The sequence below is a fragment of the Dromiciops gliroides genome, chromosome 1, assembly GCF_019393635.1.
Source record: "Dromiciops gliroides isolate mDroGli1 chromosome 1, mDroGli1.pri, whole genome shotgun sequence".
NCBI classification, from domain to species: Eukaryota; Metazoa; Chordata; class Mammalia; order Microbiotheria; family Microbiotheriidae; genus Dromiciops; species Dromiciops gliroides.
In genome coordinates this window covers 484,654,533-484,676,033 of record NC_057861.1, presented here as the reverse complement: position 1 = coordinate 484,676,033, position 21,501 = coordinate 484,654,533, and the positions used below count along the sequence as shown (strand labels likewise).

The 21,501-nt window shown below is 40.1% G+C and overlaps 1 protein-coding gene across 3 annotated transcripts in view; it reads left to right on the top strand.

The window, feature by feature from the left end:
- TMOD1 (tropomodulin 1) overlaps positions 1 to 21,501 on the top strand; it is a 121,682-nt gene that overhangs the window by 73,886 nt on the left and 26,295 nt on the right. For all 3 annotated transcript variants that reach the window (XM_043999518.1, XM_044001017.1, XM_044000256.1), the window contains 3 exons: positions 7,547 to 7,666; positions 16,974 to 17,063; positions 20,210 to 20,340. In XM_043999518.1, the coding sequence (XP_043855453.1) occupies positions 7,547 to 7,666; positions 16,974 to 17,063; positions 20,210 to 20,340 (341 nt within the window). The remainder of the gene's footprint in view (positions 1 to 7,546; positions 7,667 to 16,973; positions 17,064 to 20,209; positions 20,341 to 21,501) is intronic.

Genomic DNA, 21,501 nt, shown 5'->3' with positions numbered 1-21,501 from the left:
CATTTTACATAGACTCTCTCATTTGATCATCATGGTAAACCTGTGGAAGTTGTAATAGATATTGCCTTCTCCCCTTTTGTAGCTGAGGAGGCTGTAGCTCAGAAAGGTGGTGACTTGCCCAAGGTCACTCTGCTAATTTGTGGTAGAACAGGGATCCAGACTTAAGTGGATCCTCCTTTCTGCCATATTGCCTCTCCCTTGTTGAGTAGATGAAATTAAATTTCACAATTGGTGGTACTTTTATCATCCCTATATGGGTGAAAGGATCTCCCATGAAGGGTTTCTGGTAGTGTCTCAGATCCCATTGATGTTAGGCCTTCGCTAGAAAACAAATGATGGCCTAAGAGGAGCAGCAGTCTTCTAATCCTGTTCTACTTATGTGTGTGTCCCTTGGGGGAGTGGAGCTAATAGTCCTGAACCAGTGATTTCATCTTGCTGGGGATTTCTTGAGTGTGTAAACTCCTTCTGCTCATGCAAATGGGCAACTTATCTTTTACTTATAGTCATAGCAGTACAGGGGCCAAATATTAATTGGGGAGTGTTAGCTAGGCAGCTCGCTGCAATATTGGGGTTAGGAAGGAGACCAACAGCCTCCCTCAAAAACAGAACAGGGTTTATTAACAAGAATGAACTTAAAAACACAAGCAAGATCAGTAGAATTAAGGGAAGGAGAAAAAAATGGAGGAAGGGAAATGATACAACCTGAATAACACCACCGCCCAAGGATCAGCTGAGAGCACACAGCTGTGTTCTGTCACTTTCCAGCGTCTAGCTAGAATGGCAAAACTCCTCCCTTCTCCTTCCCAGCAGACCCCAGGCTGACCACACATAGCCCCAAGCCAATTGGCTGGCAGCCCTGACTGACAGTCACATGACTACCCTCACTAGGCTTCCAGTCATTGTAATTTTGCCAGGCTCATGTAGACGTCGGGGAGTGGTGACAGTGCCATGTCTACAGCTACAACCAGTGGGTGGAGCACCATGCCATTGTGGAGACACTGCGCCTGAGCTTCAGGCCGGTGTGTGTGCGCTGGGTTTTTTAAATTCTAGCCAAAAGATGGGGTCATAAAAACCTCAAATAACAATTAATTCTATACAGAGGGGTGCCTGGAGCATTGAAAAGTTATGTGATTTACCTTGGATATGGCAGGAATTAAATCCAAGTCATCCTTACTTCAAGGACAGCCTTCTGCTTACTGGGTCAAGCCATTTCCTGTAAAGCAAATAATCAAAAAGTTTTTTTTTTTAACACAAACATTTTAATGTTAGTATTAAGTAAATAATATGTGTGCTAAAATAGGTAGTTAAGTTGGGAATACTTGCACATTCCTTATTCTAAATCTTTGTGATGCTCTCTCATTCTCACAGTAGTCTTTCCTGGGGCACCAGACATTCCAGGGACTCTCTCTGTTCCTAATCACCCCCCAAAACACCACTTAGCATGATTTCTCTGCTGAGTTCTTATTGTTATTAGAATACCCCAGTGTTTCCTCTGACCCTGGTTTTTGCCTTTTGTGTTCAGTCTTATATTGGTCAGATACCTTTGGTCGTGATGCAGAAAGAGCAGCAGGCAGCGACTTCCTGACAATGTTCCCTAGTGTTGGGGGCTCACAGCAAGCTGGTATTTGTCAGAAGGTCAGGTTTGTTTTCTTTAAATTGTTACAGAAAGGGGGAGGGTATGATAAGATCATAGTTCTAGTACGGACCTTAGAAGCCATTTAGCTCAACCTCCTCACTCTAGAGAGGAGGAAACTGAGGCTCAAGCAAGAAAAAGGACTTACCTAAAGTCATATGCGTAATAAGTATTAGATGCAGGATTTGAATTCAGGTCCCTGATTACAGTCAGTGCTTTTTTCCCATTGTACTAGTATCACAGGGAAGTGACAGAAATGTAAAGAAGAAGAAAAACAAACCTTCAATACAATTCTATATGGAAGAAGAGAAATACCTGTTTGGACCCTCAGAATGGGGAGGGTTACAGAAGAAGGCTGCAGAGAATTCAGCAGCATCCAAGCCAGTCACTATCACCCTGACCCCTTCCTGCCCCTATTGAAAATTGTTTTTAGTTTATCAAACAAAATTTGTTTGCCTATCCATATTCTTATTGCGTCATGAGAAGAAATCGATGAGGGAACACTTAGAGGGCAGATAGAAAAGGGAGAAGAGGAAAGTGTATGACTCAGACTCATCCCAGAGATTAAATACCAAAGCCCTGACTCTTCTCATTGGACTTCAGCATTTCCAAGCCCCACATACTGCTTCTACAGCAAGGAAATTCCCAGTAGGGACTGTTTGCTACGGGGGGTGTATCCATTTGATCACAGACAGTAGAAAAGTGACTATCATATTGTTGATACTTCATGTCAGCGTTCTTATGCTACTGTGATTCTAATCAGGAAGAATTAATTCTGTGTATATTTGGTTTGGTTTTTTTTTTTTTTTGGTTTGTTTTTGCAGGCAATGGGAGTTAAGTGACTTGCCCAGAGTCACACAGCTAGTAAGTGTCAAGTGTCTGAGGCCGGATTTGAACTCAGGTACTCCTGAATCCAGGGCCGGTGCTTTAACCACTGCGCTATCTAGCTGCCCCCTTCTGTGTATATTTGGACCCAAGCATGGTATAGTGAATAAAATGCAGGACTTGGAATCAAGGAGACCCAGATCAATTAGAAGCTCACTTCGAATACTTAATAGCTGTCATACCCTGGACAATTCACTTAAAATCAATTCCTTCTTTTAAAGGGAATAGTATCTTCTAGAGGGGTAATACCTGCAGTGCTTTCCCCCCATGAGATCCCTGGGAAGAATCAAATTAGATAATACATTTAAAGTGTTTCGCAAATTTTATAATATATGTAAATGGAAGTGGTGGTGATGCTGATAATGGTATCCTCCCCTCTACCACTATGAGGCATAGATAAATGAAACACAGTCAATACAATAATATGAATAATAACAGCAGAAATAACAACAACAATAATCATAATGACGATAAATGGTACTGGCCCACTAGGAGCCCTCTTCAGAGGAGAGGTTTCCTAGCAGAGAATAGACACAAAGGAAAAGAATTAGTGGGAAAAGTTCTCGATGTGTGGAAGCAGAAGTCAGGGGCTGGAGGGTTGGGGGTGGGTTCAAATCCAACCTTTACTATTTACTACATGGGTAACCTTGGACAGGTTACTTAACCTAAGTTTCCTTCTCTGTAAAACAAAGGGATCAGAGTAGATGCCCTCCAAGGTCCCCTCCAGTTTTAAATCTATGACTTCATGAATTCCCAGACTGCTCCTCTCCCTTTGCCTTTCCAGGTTAAGCCCTACCCAAATTCTTGTCTTGCTGCCAAACAATCACTTTGCTCTGCAACCCAGTAGAATTATGGGGCCAGCCTCAAGATCAAAGGATCTAATACCAGCAATGTCAATTGCGCCCTGTGGCTTAAATATGAGAGCTGATAACAGTCCCATTAAGGAGAAATAGTGAAGAGTTTACTGGCACAGGTTTCCAGCCCCTTTCTGCCCTGTCATTTCTGTCACGCTGATTCTTCATTGTACCAACAATGTGTGTGTCTCTCTCTGTGTGCAATAAATAAAACTAAACTTTATTTTGGATTTGTTCTGTAACTCATTAAAAAAAACACCAAACCAAAACTCAAATGTTATGAGATCACAAACTGCTGAAAGAGTGTGGACTGTTTTGCAGCATTCATTTATGTTACAAGGGAGAACTGGTTTTTGTCAGTCTGACAGTGCCTAGAAGATATCATCCTCTCAAATTATTTAAAGGAAGCAAAGAACTATTGCTTCCAGCAATTATGAAATAATTTGTCTCACTAACTCAGGGCAATTAGCTCAGTTTCAGCAACTCAGAGAACTGTCTGTTCCATGACAGTATGCTTATACTTTGCAAGGTAAAGGAAAATTTGAGACACGTTGTCTAACAGCCGTTTCTTCTTCGCTGTCTCAAGAGACACTGATAGCAAAGGGCAGCCTCAGCTCTAGCTGAAGTTTCTAAACTGGCAGGAATACTTTGTGAGCTAAAGAAATACTATATGAACTAATGTTCATTCTGTGCCCTGTGTTTTGGGAGATGACTGTGCTCATGCTGACTCGTTTCAGAAGAGGGAGAAGTCACTAGGGGCTTCTTCTGAAGGATTGGAGTAGTCAAGGGTAACTTTATGGATGATGTGCCCCTTAAATGAGGGATAGGTAGATAGGGGAGGTGGGGCATTCCAAGCAGATGGAACAGCATGAGGAAAATCATGGAGGACTGAGCCTAGTGTGGCTATGGGACAGGGAGGAGACTAGCCTACCCACAAAGGATTAGTTTTGGGAATTGGGGAAGAGATAAGGTTGGAAAGATGTAAGGCTTTAAAATCTCGATTAAGGAAGTTAGGACTCTATCCTGAGGACAATAGAGAATGAATCATGTTGTCGTCATCATCATCTTAATTTTATATGGAATTTTATAGTTCTCTCAAAATTACTTCTCATTTGCTTCCCATAATAAGTCTGTGGGTTAAGAAGTGCAAATATAGACTCCCTAACCTACAGATAACCACAGAGCACATAATTATGTTATAGATCTGGTTTGGTTCCTTGTCCCTCTCTGCCAGCTAGGTGCTTATAGTGTCTGACTAGATCTGACATTACCAGTCCTTAAGTATTCTTGTGCACAAATACCCACATCACCATCAGGATCACTGAACCTATTTAAGGGATGGAGATGGGGAGGGGTAGAGAAGAACAGAGAATTAAGAACCTGTAGTCGGGGCAGCTAGGTGACACAGTGGATAGAGCACCGGCCCTGGAGTCAGGAGTACCTGAGTTCAAATCTGACCTCAGACACTTAACACTTACTAGCTGTGTGACCCTGGGCAAGTCACTTAACCCCAATTGCCTCACCAAAAAAAAAAAAAAAAAGAAAGAAAAGAAAAAAAACCTGTAGTCATCACTGGGCACTTCATGATTAGTGCTGCTTTTACCTAAATCCAGTCCCTTAGTCAAGTGATCTCCATCAAAGTCAAAGGGCTTTGTTCAAACAAGAAAACAAACTTCATTCCCATCACAGAAGACAGTGAATGAAAGATAGACATCCAGATATGCTTGGATTAATTAAAACACTGAGTTGCGCGATTAAGGTTATGTATTGCCCCTGCACTTTTTCAGTGCCTTTTGAACTCTTCCCTTCTCTCCCCCCCCCCCGCCCCACCCCAGTATATGATGAACTATAAGGTATTTGCCTGTCTGGATATTTTCTCTTATTCTTAGAATTCCTGCAACTGGTAGGTAGACCCATGTAAAGTGGAGGTAATGGTTTCCTAAATCCCAAACCCTTCAGATCAATCAGCTCATTTTATGAAGCTAAAGTATCCAAAGGCATTCCACTAAATCAATGGTCCCTATAAACTTTTTGATTGTGTACCCTACATAATGTGTTTGTCGCAGTGATCCAGTGGAGCAGTGATTAGGCCTTTGAACTAGGATGGAGGTTGTTCAATTAGAGAGGAGACAGATGCAAGAGATGTTGTGGCAATAGAAACAACAAGATGCAGCAACTCATTGGATACGTGGGGTTAAGGAGAGGATGGAACTGAAGATGACGATGAGGTTGTGAACTTGGGTGACTAGAAAGATGGTGGTATTATCAGCAATAATAGGGACATTTGGAAAAGCGTGAATTTTTGGAGAGAGATCATTTAATGAAATCTGCACTCATCCATGCTTACTCATTCTCTGTGACTCACTATGTCTCAACCAAAATGAAGAGCAGGGAGGCAGGACTCTAAGTGAGGTGATCTAGCAGGGTGAGGTGAATATCTGAAGGAGGAAGAGGAAGAATTTTCCAGGGAAGTCTTCCAGTTACTGCTTTGGGTGTCTGGGTATCTTTTAGGTAATGACTGCTGTGAAGAGATGATGTCAGACTCAGAAGGAGGAACGCTGGAGGACAAGATAGATATGGTTGTGTTGGAGACAAGCTCCTTGACTATTTTGCGGAGGATGGGGCTCTAGTTTAGTTGATCACATGGTCCCTGGGACTGACCTGACTTTGTGAAATACTACATTAGACAGTGGAAGCAAAAATTGGCTTTGGCCAGCCCAAGCAGCAGGGTGTTTTTGTCACTATGTTAGGTCCAAACACTTGGTAACAGACATGACAGTGAACATTATTCTCTTGTGAACTACTTCATCCTTCAATACATTCTGCCCTTGTTCAAACTTAAGACTTCCCTTGTCTGATACAGACTTTGTGATTTGGGAGAAGGGGCTATTTTGTTTATACACACTATATTCTAGTCCCAGAGGTTCTTGAAGGTGGTTGCATTCGACAGTGGTTCATGCAGCCCACCAAAACCCAGGGCTTGTCCAGACTACCCAGAAATTAAACCAGGGGTGGATGTTGTGGGCATTCTTCTTTTAAAATTTTTTCTCCATTTGTTCATTTTTTTTTTTTTTGCAATTAACAAAAATGGATTTTTTATCCTTTCTACTTTTCTCCCCTCATAGGGGAGAAAGACCTAAACCCTTGTAACAACAAATATGCCTAGTAAAGATTTTAAAATTCCAATTTGACCATGCCTGAAAAATGTCTCAATCTGTACCCTGAGAGTGTCACCTCTTTGCCAGGAATGGGTAGTATGCTTCATCATCAGTCCTCTGAAAATGATTGCTCATTTCATTGGTGATGGTTCTTAAGTTTTTTCAAAGTTGTCTTTAAAGTATCATGTTATATTTATAGAAATTGTTATTTTGGTTCTGCCTGACTTCACTTTACATCAGTTCATACAATCTTTCCAGGTTTTTCTGAAATTGTACCTTTCATAGTGTTTTTAAAATATATAATAGTGTTCTTTTACATTTATGTAGCATAATTTGTTCAGCTATTCCTCAATTGATGGGCTCCCCCTTAGTTTCCACTTCTTTGCCACCACAATAAGAGATATCATAACTACATTTTTACATACTGGTCCTTTTCCTTTTTCTTTGATCTCCTTTGGTATAGGTCTAGTAATGGTATCACTGGGTCAAAGGTCATGCATAATTTAGTAACTTTGGGGGCATAGTTCCAAATTGCTTTCCAAAGTGCCTGGGAAGTCAGAGTTCCACTGATAGTGCCAATTTTCTAAAAGTAACCTCCAATATTTGTCACTTTCCCTCTTTTTTGTCAACTTTATTACTTTTCTTCTGCCAATTTGACTTCTCCATAGCTAATGTCCCCATGGACAGCCAAAATGTGGACACATCACAGCACATTCACTGTGGCAGGTATTTCTATGTCCTTAATAATTTATGGGAACTAAATCCTAGAGAGGATTCCTTAGCAACAGGCTCAGGACTCATAGACTCACATCTAGTCTATAGTTGATACATGCTAAGGTTCCTTCTTCTCTCTGTAGAAACTTTAGGGTGATATTCAGGTTCAAAGTATGCATTGTAATCATGTCAATAAACTTTTCCCTAATAAGTAAATCAGAGTCCTTCCCTTGCCATCCTGTCATTTTAAAATGATGGTTGGGCAGCTGAATCATAACTGACATTATTATTTACATTTACAGGGAAAGTTTGGGTCCCCAAGCAAAAGCCAATTGATCCTGTTCTGGAAAGTGTGACTCTAGAGCCAGAATTAGAGGAGGCTCTTGCCAATGCATCTGATGCAGAACTGTGTGACATCGCAGGTAAGAGACGTCTTAGAAGCATTTTATTAAATGCCTGTACCTGCTTATGTTTACTAGTTTGCTAAAAGCTTCCCAAAAGTTTTCATTTTAATTTAAACTAGATTATATTCTAGAAATTAGGAAGTTTGGATTTTGCTATGGAAATCATACTATGACAAGATTTTGCTTTGGTCATTAAGTTCTACTTAGAAAAAGAACCACTGTTTATTTCATCATCATAAAGAATTACTTGACATTCCCCTCTTTAGGCAAAAGTGACTTCATAAAAAGACATCATTATTAGATTGAAAGTTACTTGAAGACAAGGGCTTTCTTTCATCACTCTGTATCTCCAGTACTTAGAGGGCTGCTAGGTGCTATAGTGGATAGAGTTATAGGTGTGGAAACAGAAAGATTCCTTTTCCTGAGTTCAAATCCAACCTCAGACACTTATTAGCTGGGTGACTCTGGACAAGTCACTTAACCTTGTTTGACTTAGTTTCCTCATCTGTAAAATGAGCTGTAGAAGGAAATGGCAAACCTTTGTAGTATCTCTGCCAAGAAAACCCCAAATGCTGTCACAAAGATTCAGACATGACTAATTGGCAGAACAAAGTCAGGAGAACCTATACTTACAGATAGTAGGTAATAGAGCCAGTATTCAAACTTAGGACCTCTGATTGCAAAACAAACATGTTTTCCACCACATTACACTGTTTACTACTGATGAGACTCTCAGTATCTTAGAATACAATTCCAGACACTTGGTTGGCAGGGACCACCATTGAATGCATGCTGTCTTTCAGTTTGTGAAATTCTCTAAGTTTGCTACTTGAATTTTCAGGAAATGACTCATTCCCCACTCTAACAATTTTGTAAGTTTAAAATTATATAAAACAAATTCAATTTGCTAAGGAGCTATTCGTACCATGACTCAAAGCATAATTTATGAACATTAAATATTCCTTATATTGGGAATTATCTTTTATGTATTCATGTGGAAAGCCGTCAAGATGGAATGAATAGGGAGCCAAGGTCAGAGCAGGGAAGTCCTGCGTTAAGGGGCTGCCTCTGACATATGCTGGCTGTATGACTCTGGCCACATCATTTACAACTCTGCGCCCCCAGACAACTGTGATAGATTCTAAACTGCAAAGTGGGTGTACCAGGAAGATCATATACTGTTAAAACAATTTTTTATGAAGGAATTCCATAGGACCCTCTTGCATTTTCAGGGCTAAAATATCACAGTTGTCAATCTGTGCCTTGAGGATGTCACTTCACTTTAGGATTCAGATAATCTGACTAGTCCTGAGCTTGAAGTTCCCTGTAACCACTAGGGCTAAGTCCCTCCCTATATTCCAAATGACTACCAATAGAATTTCCTCAAACACTGGGGTTTCAACCTTCCAATTGTCTTAAAAAATTTTTTTTTTCTTTTTGGCGAGGCAGTTGGGGTTAAGTGACTTGCCCAGGGTCACTCCAATTGTCTTTTAAACTATAAGCCACAAATATATTTTTGTTGTTGTTTTTGGCCAGGGATTCTATTTACTAAGGAAGACTAAATTTAAAATAGATGCAACAGGGGATTGTAATTAAGTGCTTAAAAGCTATTTGACCAGCACTAAATTTCCTGCTTCTAAGCTAGTCTTAGGGTAGCTTACTTAGTCATAATGTTATGGTATCCATGATAATTCAGTAAGGGACCTAATTTTCAACTTTGTGTGTGTGTGTATTTGTATATTTCTTGTCGTTCAGTCATGTTTGACTCATCATGACCCCATTTGTGATTTTCTTGACAGAGATACTTTAGTGGTTTGCCATTTCCTTCTCAGGCTCATTTTATAGATGAGGAAACTGAGGCAAATAGGGTTAAGTGACTTGTGCAGGGTCACCCAGCTAGTAAATGTCAGGCCAGATTTGAACTCAATGATAATCTTCCTAACTCCAGGCCTGGTACACTATCCACTGTACCACCTACCTGCTGTATGTATGTATGAATGCATTCATGCATGTAGGCATGTATGTATATAGGCATGTATGCATGTATATCAGTATATATGCTTTTTGGCATGTTCCACGTGCAGAATGTCTTGTTTTCTTCCAAGATGCTCTTCACAGCCTTTTGCTTGGTCTTTCTTCCAGTGTGCCTAACTTAAACTAATAGTGGGGTTTTAAGTGCTCCACTCACTTCAACAAATTGGTAAGATATAGGATACCTCAATGGCTTTGTTTACATCCACATGGGATCACTGTGCTGTAATTACATCATGATGTACTTTTCCCTCTCTCAGGGAGGCATCACCATATCATGTGCACTGACTACAAAATGTAGTCTGGTGATTTCAGTAAAAAGCAACCAAACTGAAGAACTGCAATGATTCTGTGTTCTTAAGAACTGATAAGAAAACATGCCTTTCCATGCCAAGAAAGGTTAGGAATGTGGATATGAAACGTGCTATCTGCTACTGGTTGTATTTCTTTTGATTGCTTTTGATTTTTTGTTGTTGTTATAAGGACAGTTTAATGATTGGGGAGGGAGGAGGTATGGTTAAAAAGAAATGAATATGGTATAAATGTAAAAGGTAAAAACAAAACAACAATAACAAAATAAACCCTAAATCACGAAGAGGTGATTTGCATGAAGTGTGCAGCAATACAATAGAAGTTGAAACGAATTTTCTCATTCTACCTCAACTCTTTCAAGCCACGGGCACTGAATACACAAAAACATCAGCACTGAATAGCAAACATAGCCTCCCTAATTGTGGAATCTCCTCAAAGCTTTCCTAGGTTCAAGGGAAATTTTGAGTCACAATCTATTTAGAACAATTCACAATCCTCCACCAATATTATCTGTTGGTCAGATGATGTCATTAGGTCATGAGGTGCTTTCTTCATTGTTGTGCACTCCTGGAATCAATCAATCGGTCAATATTTATTAAGCTCCTACTATGTGCCAGGCACTAAAATAGGTAAAAAATAGTCTCTGCCCTCAAGGAGCTCACAATCTATGGGGAGACAATATGCAAACAAATACATACAAAGTAAACTACATACAACATACATAGGAAGTAATTAACAGAGGGAAGATACTAGAATTAAGAGGGGTTGAGGAAGGCTTACTTTTTCCTCTTTATTATGTTCCCATCTACTGATTATCCACTGAATTAAGCTGTCCTATGACCTTTTTCCCCTCAAAGAAGATGTAACCCTAGCTTACATAATCAGGGTTTATCTTGACTGCTTTTTTTTTTAGATACAGACACATAGCTGGAGGCATCTGGAAAAGCCCTTTCATATTTTCTGTCTTAATTGCCTTTTTCTTTACCTCAGCTACCACTCTCAAAATTCAATATATTCTTTGACTCTGAGTGAGAAAATTTATTTAAACTCCTTTAAACTCCCGTTATATCACCAGATACTTCATGACAATCACCTTCTCATGATTTAGGATTTTTAAAATTTGTTTTCCTTTTACAAGTTTTTCTTTTTGTTTGTTCCACATGCTCTGGGACTACTGTCCCGATTCCCACTCCTATAGGCATATTGGATCCCCAGAAAAAGGCTACTACTTCTTCCCTCTGGGTTCTAGGGCACTTGGAGGAGTTGGGGGATGGTTTTTCTAATACTTTAGTTCACAAGCCGCCACAGGTGTGTTTTAACAGTTGATTATTCATTGATATCATTTAGCTAGCCAGTTAGCTTTTAGAAACGGGCATTTACTAAGATGATCTCGTAAGAACAGTTGGTATAAACCCTCCCTTCTTCCTCTCCCTCCCCACCCCCACCAAACTGGAGCACACTCTCTCATAAATATATACAGAAGCCAGGGGAAAATTGGCTCAAACTTAGAGAACATGTGACAAATCGTTCCTCATCATGTGACGTTTATACCATAGCCAAAGGTCCAGATCTTTTCCTTTCCAAAGCTGTAGATGTTCTTTTCACATCTGTGGCCCTTCTCATTCATACTGCATCTTTCCATTCTACCTTTTCCTCTCCTCCATCTCTCTTACCTTCCCTGTAACCTAGGCCCCGCGTGGTAAATAAATGGCAGGGAGAGAGTAAGAAGGATGGGGTAGCATGTAGTTATGTGGAGATCCAGACAATTATATAACTACAACAGGTCATTTCATGTTGCCCTGTTATTCAGTTTTAAATTTTACATTAATTTTTTATCAGAGCTCACTTTTCATATGCAATAGTTAAATAATAATGACAATTATTATTATTAATATAAAGTTTGGTTTGCAAAGGAGTCTACATATATTACTCATTTGCTCCTACAACAATCCTGTGAGGTAGTAGACATTGTCACTATCATTATAGATGAAGACACTGAATTTAAGAGAAATGACACCTTACCCAGCGTCACAAAGATACTATGAAACTGAGGTAGGATTTGAACTTGCATCTTTCTGCCTCTGAGTCCAATGCTCTAACAGCTGTGCCATCTACTTCCCTCAGTAGTAGTAATACTATGCGCAGTAATGATGATAAATCATCCTTAACCCTAGTACTGCAATCGTTATTTTTTTCCTAGCATCTTCCTAGATAGTATTGGCTTTCTTCTTTCACTTCTTCCTATGACAATATGTGACAAAAGGTCCCTTTCCAGGTCTAAGAGCCTGTAATTCTGTGGATAAATACCAGTTTTGTGGAAGTGAAGCTGCAGAGATCATCGATTTTAAAATGTGAGGCAGATAATAAGGTTGAGAAATCCAGTTTTCTTGCATTAAGGGAGCATTTTGCCAGAACCCAGACACATTAGTTAGTTTGTCTTAAGCTATTATCCACTATAGGCATAGAGGTCAACATTCTTTTAGACCAGTTTTTTTTTGGGGGGGGGCAATGAGGGTTAAATGACTTGCCCAGGGTCACACAGCTAGTAAGTGCCAAGTGTCTGAGGCCAAATTTGAACTCAGGTCCTTCTGAATCCAGGGCTGGTGCTTTATCCACTGTGCCACCTAGCTGCCCCCATACGAGGTTTTTTATGTTTTGTTTTGTTTTTTAAACAAATTACTACTGCTCTCCTCCCGACGCAGTGATGTCATTTTGGTCCTCTTCAGATATGAAGGACAACAACCAAACAGACAGCTCCGAGGGATTATCAAATAACTACCATTAAAGGTGCTTTGTTCTACAGGTCCACAGGCCAGAATAGGAATGGAGTAGGGACTGAAAGGCTCTCTTGCTTTCTCAAAAATGCTTGGCTTCACTTTCATTGGAATAGTTAATTTCAGTGTTATACTATGCTAATAATAAAAACTAACTGACTTTGGTAGAAAGAGGGAGGGAGGGAGAGATAGAGACAGAGAGAGGGAGGGGGAGGGAAGAACAGAAGAAGGGAAAGAGACAGAGAGACAGAGAAGAAGAGAGCAAAAGAGGGAGGGAGGGACAGAGGGAGGGAGAGGGACAGACAGAGACAGAGAGGGAGGGAGAGACAGAGAGACAGAGAAAGGGAGATAAGGGGAGAGAGAGACAGAGACAGAGAGAAAGAGAGGAAGGGAAGGACAGAGAGGGAGAGAGAGGGAGGGAGAGAGAGACAGACAGAGACAGAGAGAGGGAAAGCAAAAGAGGGAGGGAGGGAGAAAGACAGAGAGAGAGGGAGAGGCAGAGACAGAGAAAGGGAGAGGGGGAGAGAGAGAGACAGAGGGAGGGAAGGAAAAATAGAGACAGAAGGGAAGAGAGAGACAGAAAGAGGGAGATAGGGAGAGACAGAGACAGAGAAGGGGGAAGGAGAGGGAGAAAGAGAGGGAGAGAGAGAAGAAGAGGGAGTGAGAGAGAACAATGTGGGCTGGGGAAATAACTTAGGTCTTGAGGAAGGGAGATGTGAGCAGAGTGATGAAGGCTGGTGAGGATTGTGTAGGTAAATGGGAGGAGTTATTTGGGGAGTAGGGGTTGCAGAATCTCAGTCTTGGAAGGGACCTCAAAGTTCATCTAGTCCAACCCACACTTGACTAAGAATACCATGCACAGTGAGGCAGCCCATTCTACTCTGGACAGATCTGTTTTCTACAAACCCTTGAAGACAGCTGTCCTGCTCTCCTCTGACAAGTCTCCTCTTCTGCAAGGCTAAACCCCCAGTTTCTTTCACCAGTGAGCAAATGGTAGGAACTGAAGGCCCTTCAGCACCTAACGTCCTCTGTATGTTCTTAGCTTAGCACTGCCCTTCCTAAAACATAATGTCCAGAACGGAACCTAATACTCCACATGGGGTTTGACCAGGGCAAAGTATAGCAAGTCTGTGACCTCTCTCATTCTGGACACTATGTCTCTCTTAACACAGACTAAATTGCCTTAGCCTCTGGCTGCCATATCAGACTGTTATTAATTCATGTTAAGCTTTCAGTCCACTAAAACCCCAATATTTTTTTCAGATGTTCAGCTATCTATCTAGTCATACCTCCTCCATTTTGTACTTGTGAAGATGATTTATACCACACAACCATTCATTCTTTCAGCAAACATGTATAAATTTCTCCTATTACATTGTTGTTATTGTTCAGTCATTTCAGTCTTATATGACTCTTCATGACCCCATTTAGGGTTTGCTTGGCAAATATACTAGAGTGGTTTGCCATTCCCTACTCCAGCACATTTTACAGATGAGAAAACAGAGGCAAACTGGGTTAAGTGACTTGCCCAGGGTCACACAGCTGCTAAGTGTCTGAGATTTGAACTCAGGTCTTCCTGACTCTGGGGCAGCTAAGTGGTGCATTGGATAGACCTCAGGAAGACCTGAGTTCAAATTTGGCCTCAGACACTTACTAGCTCTGTGATCCTGAGCAAGTCACTTAACCCTGTTTGCCTGTTTCCTCATCTGTGCAATGGGCTGGAGAAAGAAATGGGAAGCCACTCCAGCGTCTTTGTCAACAAAACCCCAAAATGGGTCATGAAAAGTCAGACAGAACTGAAACAACTAAACGACAACTTTCTGACTCCAGACCTGGTGCTCTATCCACTGTGCCACCTAGCTGCCCTAATGCAAGTTAAATTAATTATCCCTGTATATCATACCTCAAGATTTAATACTGTTCCAATTCCCTAATGCCTCACTATCTATATGTAATGGAAAGAGTATTGCACTTAGAGTAAGGAGAGACTTGGGTTCTAATTCTGACTCTCTGACATTTACTAGTTTTGCGACCATAGGCAAGTTACTTCACCTCTTTGAAACTCAGTTTCCTCAAATGAAAAATGAGTATAAAAATGATGGTGTCCTTGCCCAACAGGGTTGTTGTGAGTATCAAATGAGGCAGTGTTTGAAGAGTGCTTGGGAAATATAAAGTAGCATCCTTTAAAGTGAAAGTCAAATAAGGAATGAGACTAAATACAGGGAGCCTAGTTTAGATAGACTGGCTGAGGAGAGGTATATATTCAACAAGGAGAGTTGGGTTCCTCCCCTTTCCACAGTTTGCAGCCATTATTCACAAGCCGCTGGGCTGACAGCTGGAAAACATAGGCTTGTGTCTTATCTCCCAGAGTTCTAAGTAGAACGAGGAACAGAGGAAACTATGTCAAAACAAAAACAGAGAAAAGAACAAGATGTTCCTTTTCAGAGCTCAAAAATAGCTCTTTTTGAGTTTTAGATGAAGACTTGGTGTTTTCTTTTAGATCAAGTGGGCACAGTTCACCAGGGCTAATTCAACTTGGCCATTATGTACCAAAAAATGAAGCAGAGCTGCAGAGAGGATTTCTTGGATGTTGGTGAGGTTTTGTTGTTGTTTAAACGAAAGCCATCTATCCACATTCCCAGTTTCTTGAAGTGTATAAAATAGAAAAAGAAAATTGATCTGTGGCATGGCATTCCAGGTATAGTATTATTATTTGTTAGGTACTGAAAGGAACCTTGTAGTTCAATCCTTTTCCCTGCTCTATTCCCCATTTTACAGATAAGAAAACTGTGTCTGAGAGAGTATGGTTGACTTTTCCAAGATTACAGAGATAATTTACAGGGGAGTCAAGGGTAAAACATAGGTCTCCTGATTCCCAGGCCAATGTGCTTTCTACTACATAGTTATTTTTAGTATGAACTACAAGGTCATTTAGCTAATCAATAAAAGTACTTGCTATTTTTTCCCAAATATAATTCTCTCTGTGATATGCTCATAGCACTCATTACATTGGGTTCTATTACCTCCTGTCATCTGTATCATCACCTCCACTGTAGTCCTAGTCAACTGTCTCATCGTCACACCTACAAAGGCCATGCCAGCAAGATATTCCACCTACTTTTGTTGTTATTCAGTCGTTTCAGTCATACCTGACTCTTCATGACCTCATCTAGAATTTTCTTGGCAGATCCTGGCATGTTTTGCCATTTCCTTCATCAGCCCATTTTACAGATGAGGAAACTGAGGCAAATAGGGTTAAGTGACTTGACCAAAGTCAGACAGCTAGTAAATGTCTGAGGCCAGATTTGAATTCAAGAAAATGAGTCTTCCTGATTCCAGGCCCAGCACTCCATCCACTGTGCCAACCTAGCTGCCTCTAATACCTGCTACCAAATTAAAAAGACTTTGAGTACAAACTCAATAAAGGACTGTACTTATATTCTCTAAGGACTGGTTTGGCTAAGTGCAGAGGGGCTCATCACCAGAAACTTGCCTACAAAGTTATAAAAAAAATTTGGCTCCAGCAATTTAAGAAACAAATAAGTGAATGAGCATTTATTAAATATGTACTATGTGTACAAAGTACTTTACAAATGTTATTCTACAAATGTACAAATGTACTTTACAAATGTATTATGTGGGGCAGCTAGATGGCGCAGTGGATAGAGCACCGGTCCTGAAGTCAGGAGTACCTGAGTTCAAATCCGGCCTCAGACACTTAACACTTACTAGCTGTGTGACCCTGGGCAAGTCACTTAACCCCAACTGCCTCACTAAAAAAAACAAAACAAAAAACCCCCCCAAAACCCAAATGTATTATGTACAATGTACAAATTGCTTTACAAATGTTATCTCATTTGATTCTCAGAACAACCCTATGAGGCAGGTCATGATAGTACCTGTTATGACCTGTACTTTACAGACAAGGAAACTGAGGCTGACAGAAGTGAAGTAACTTGCCCAGAGTCACACAAGTTGGTAATTGTCTGAGCAAGGATTTGAACTCATTTCTTTCTGACTGAGGCTTAGACTGACTCTACTGAACCATCTAGCTGAAGACAAAATTTTATAGAAGCTTCATGTAGTTTTGATATGAAAATCATTTTCTAGGTATGTGAGTTGGCCCAGTCAGTTGTAGCTGTTCCAATTTGACAGAACTGTCACCAAATTATTTTTCTTTTTTTTCCTCTGCTTCTCTGTGCCTATAGCTATCCTTGGCATGCATACTCTGATGAGCAACCAACAGTACTACGAGGCTCTTGGAAGCAGCTCCATAGTAAATAAGGAAGGCCTAAACAGTAAGTATAATTTAGTAGATCTATAACATCTTTTTAAAAAATAAAATTTAATAACTTGTTACTGAGAGGATGTGGAATAGCTACATTAATATTTTTTATGTTTAATTTGTATTTTTCTCAATTATATGTAAGCAAAAATTCATTAATATTTTTAATGTGACTTCCATCACTGGGAAAACAAAGAAAATTATCGTGCCTTCCACCTTATACATGAAGGTGTGACATATAGAGCAGCTATACAAAGTGAGCAAAGGTAGTTCTCAGTCCTAGGTTTCCAATTAGGCTTGCGTCTGTTGTTTCTTGGTCTAACATAAGAATGTGGAAGTGGCCAAATAATGGGGTATAAGTTGGAAAGTGTGGGAAGAAACGCACCTTTCCTTGATGTTTCCCTATAACAGTGGGAGAAAATGTTGGCTTTCTCTGGCTATTTCTTATTATGTATGTGATTCCAGAGATCTAGTATGGAACTAAATGGCCAGACTCATATATCTGTTCATATCAGTCTTGAGGTTGATGTTCAGTCACCCGTATTAGGAAAGAAAGACAAAAAAGAAGAGAGGCAGCTAAGGGTTCTGAGACACAGCCTTAGGCTTGCCTAGGCAGGCATGGGCTTCAGCTGCCATGTGCTCAGGGATGCATGGTTGTTGAGATGGAGAAAAAGGTGAGCTGACCTTCCTTCCCCTACTCATAATGGGAATGTCCAGTTGCATGATGTTACCTCAAGGACTAGAGAGAGCAAACCAGGGGAGGAATCATGAGTCCTACCTTTTTCTAGAAGCTTTTTCTGCCCCCCCCCCAAATGTGAGTGTCTTTTCTCTGTATATGTATTTTTACGTACACAGTTGTTTGCGTGTTGGTTCCCTCAAGAGAAGGGAAGCTCAATGTGGACAGGGACCGTTCTTGTGTTTCTTTGTATCCCAGTGCTTAGCATTATGCCCAGCATAGTAAGCGCTTAATAAATCACTTTGAGGGGGGCAGGGCAATGAGGGTTACGTGACTTGCCCAGGGTCACACAGCTAGTAAGTGTCAAGTGTATGAGGTCGGATTTGAACTCAGGTCCTCCTGAATCCAGGGCTGGTGCTTTATTCACTGTGCCACCTAGCTACCCCAATAAATCACTTTTTAAAAGCCCACTGAGTCATTAGCTTTTTTGTTCAGTAGCAAATAAAGAAATTGCTTTGTCATCCCTGAAGTGCCCAAGCCCTGAACTAATACACAAGCTCAGCTGGAAGCAGACAGGGCAGCTCTGTGCATCCTCTGTTAAACCTATGCTTTTCCGAGAGTGTCTAGGAAAGTGCAACCCCTTGGATCTCTGAAGCAACAATTCAAACAAAAGAGACTAAGTAAAACAATACTTTAAAAAGTATGGGTCAAAGAATAGATTATAGAAACGGTAAATAATTTTACTAAAGAAAATTACAGGGCAGCTAGGTGGTGCAGTGGATAAAGCACCGGCCCTGGAGTCAGGAGTACCTGACTTCAAATCCAGCCTCAGACACTTGACATTTACTAGCTATGTGACCCTGGGCAAGTCACTTAACCCCAATTGCCTCACCAAAAAAGAAAAAAAAAAGAAAATGACAACAATGAAAAAACATACCACAGCAATACTTAAGGGAAAGTCTACATCTCTAAACACTTTCATTGACAAAAGAGAATAAGAATGGATCAATCAGTTAGGCATGAAATGAAGAGATAACAGAAAAACAACAAATCAAAAAATACAACCACAAAAATATAAATTCTGAAAATCACAGAGTTAATGGGCCTAAAGCCTTTGGATGCTCTTAGTGGGGACTCACCACAGAGATAAGAAGCCATCCCAATCTGTAATCAATGGTCTTGGAGCCTGAAGTCACTCTGAATGGGCACATTCTAGGAAGGTTGGAAACTAGAATGGCATCTGATAATTAAAGCCTAAAACCAGTAAGATTTTGATACCTACCTCCTGGAAGAGAAATATGGAACAGGATGGATTAGATAGCAAAGCCCTACAGTATGTCATTTACAAGAAAAAACACTTGAAGTATAAAGAGTCATACAGAATTAAAATAAGGGACTGGAACAGAATTTATTATGACTCAGGAAAAAATTTAAAAGTAGAGGTGGCAGTCATGATCTCAGACAAGGCAACATTAAAAATATATATATGTGTTTTGTTTTTGTTTGTTTGTTTTGGTTGAGGCAATTGGGGTTAAGTGACTTGCCCAGGGTCACACAGCTAGTAAGTGTTAAATGTCTGAGGTCGAATTTGAACTCAGGTACTCCTGACTCCAGGGCCTTTGCTCTATCCACTGCGCCACCTAACTGCCCCCAAAATATATATGTTTTAAAAATACTAGGAAGGGGGGGGGCAGCTAGGTGGTGCAGTGGATATGTATATATATATATATATATATATATATATATATATATATAGTGGATGTGCTAGAGTGATGGACTCTTAATGCCTGGTAAGAAATGAATATTAAGGCTCAAAAACACATGGAAAGAGTTGTATGAATGTATGTAGACTGAACTGAGCAAAACCAGGAAAACTTACATCATGATTGTAGTAATGTAAAGGAAAACAACTTTAAAAGATTTCAGAGCTGTGATTAGTGAAGCAACCAATCAGACCTTCAGAAGAGTGATGACGAAATATGTTTACCACCTCTTGGCCGAGAGATGGTAGACTGAAGAAACAGAAAGAGACATAAATTTATAGGTATAACCAATAGGTTGATTTGTTTTGCTTAATTAGGGTTATTAATTACAAGGATTTATTTGGGAATGAGGAGGAAGTTGGGGGTAATGAGAGTGATGCAAAAAAGAAGAAAATAAAAGCATCAGTCACATTTAAAAATACAGAGATGAGAGCAAAGGGGTAGTTCAAGAGAGGAACAGAGACAGGCAAGACAATTGTGTTAATTGCATGTTAAACTTAAAATACACTTAAAACACTCCACAACAAAAGTCTACAGTTTTATACTCTATCCTCTTTTCTGTTTTCTGATAATTGAAATGATCAAATTTACGGATGCTTGTTATATTTACAAAAAAAAAAAGACATTTTAAAAGTAGTAACCCCTTAATTGGGTTTGGTCTTAAGAAAAACTTCCCCCTTTTCTTTCAAATGACATTTTCCTTTTTGTTGGATACAATAGGTGTTATTAAGCCAACACAATATAAACCAGTTCCTGATGAAGAACCAAATTCAACAGATATAGAGGAAACCCTGGAACGAATAAAGAATAATGATCCCAAACTCGAAGAAGTCAACCTCAATAATATCCGGGTATTTATTTCTCCTTTTAATTGCAGGTGGGGACTGGGGAAGAGAAATCATTTAAACATATGTCTTCCCAAAGGAAATAGGATATAATTGCACAGAAAATAATAAGGGCTTATTTCAACTGTTTACTTAATCAGCATTCAATTTGTTCAAGAAGGTTTTACTCTATAAACTCAGTAGGAATAAACAGAGGCTCTGCTGAGGATTAATATCAGGTGCAGTTGTGTACCGCTGACAAAACCGTCTCTTGACCTGGAAACCTGCCACATTATTTAAAACATGAGAGCTATATGAGATAAAAACCAAGTACTGTAGGTAGAGCTTTGTACTATTAGGAATTGTAAATGCTATGGTGGCTAACCTTTCAAAAAAGTACCAATTAATTTTAAGAAATCCTGTTATGTAAACTCCTTCACCAGCTGTTGCTTAAAGTCATCACTGCATATCTGATCTTGCCTTCATGGCTAGATCAGCTCTCATTCTAGCTTATCTTCCAACTCTAGTGTAATGAAGCTTCATAGATAACAAAGATGCTTAGAGGAACATTCAGAGACAGACATCTCCATTTTGTCATGGTGTTTGTATTTATGGGAGGAGATGGACGAGAATTGCACAGGTTGGGCAGGCACAGATGGATTGTATCCTGTCTCAATAGAGAGACTACCCCAACATCACTGAGATTATAGATCAGTTCATTAGGCTATTGGAAATTAAATTTAACTCTACATGACCTTACCCCGCCTCTCGCTTTATGAGCTTCAAATGTCCAGTTTTACACGCAATATAGGATCAGGGAGGGAACCCCAGATCTACAGTGAACCATGCACAGATGTGGTTCGGCCCCTGCCTGCCTTGCTGACTTGTTCCTCTCCCAGCTGATGAAATTCATTCTGGCCTAGTGCCTGATACTTCTCTTTTCTCTTCTTTTCTTTCCTTTTTTGTGTAGTTACCCACGATGGAAAACAACTAGATTGGACATCTCAGACTCTGTGATGATCTGAATTCTCTTGCGTTCACTGGCCCCCAGTGAAGAATTAGAATTATGTTCTTAGGCAAGAGAGCCTTTGAAAAAATATAGTCTTATATAATGCCCTTGAATTGTTAGCATTGTAACAGATAGGTGCCACGGGCATCCACACAAGGAAAAATGATATGAATCATATG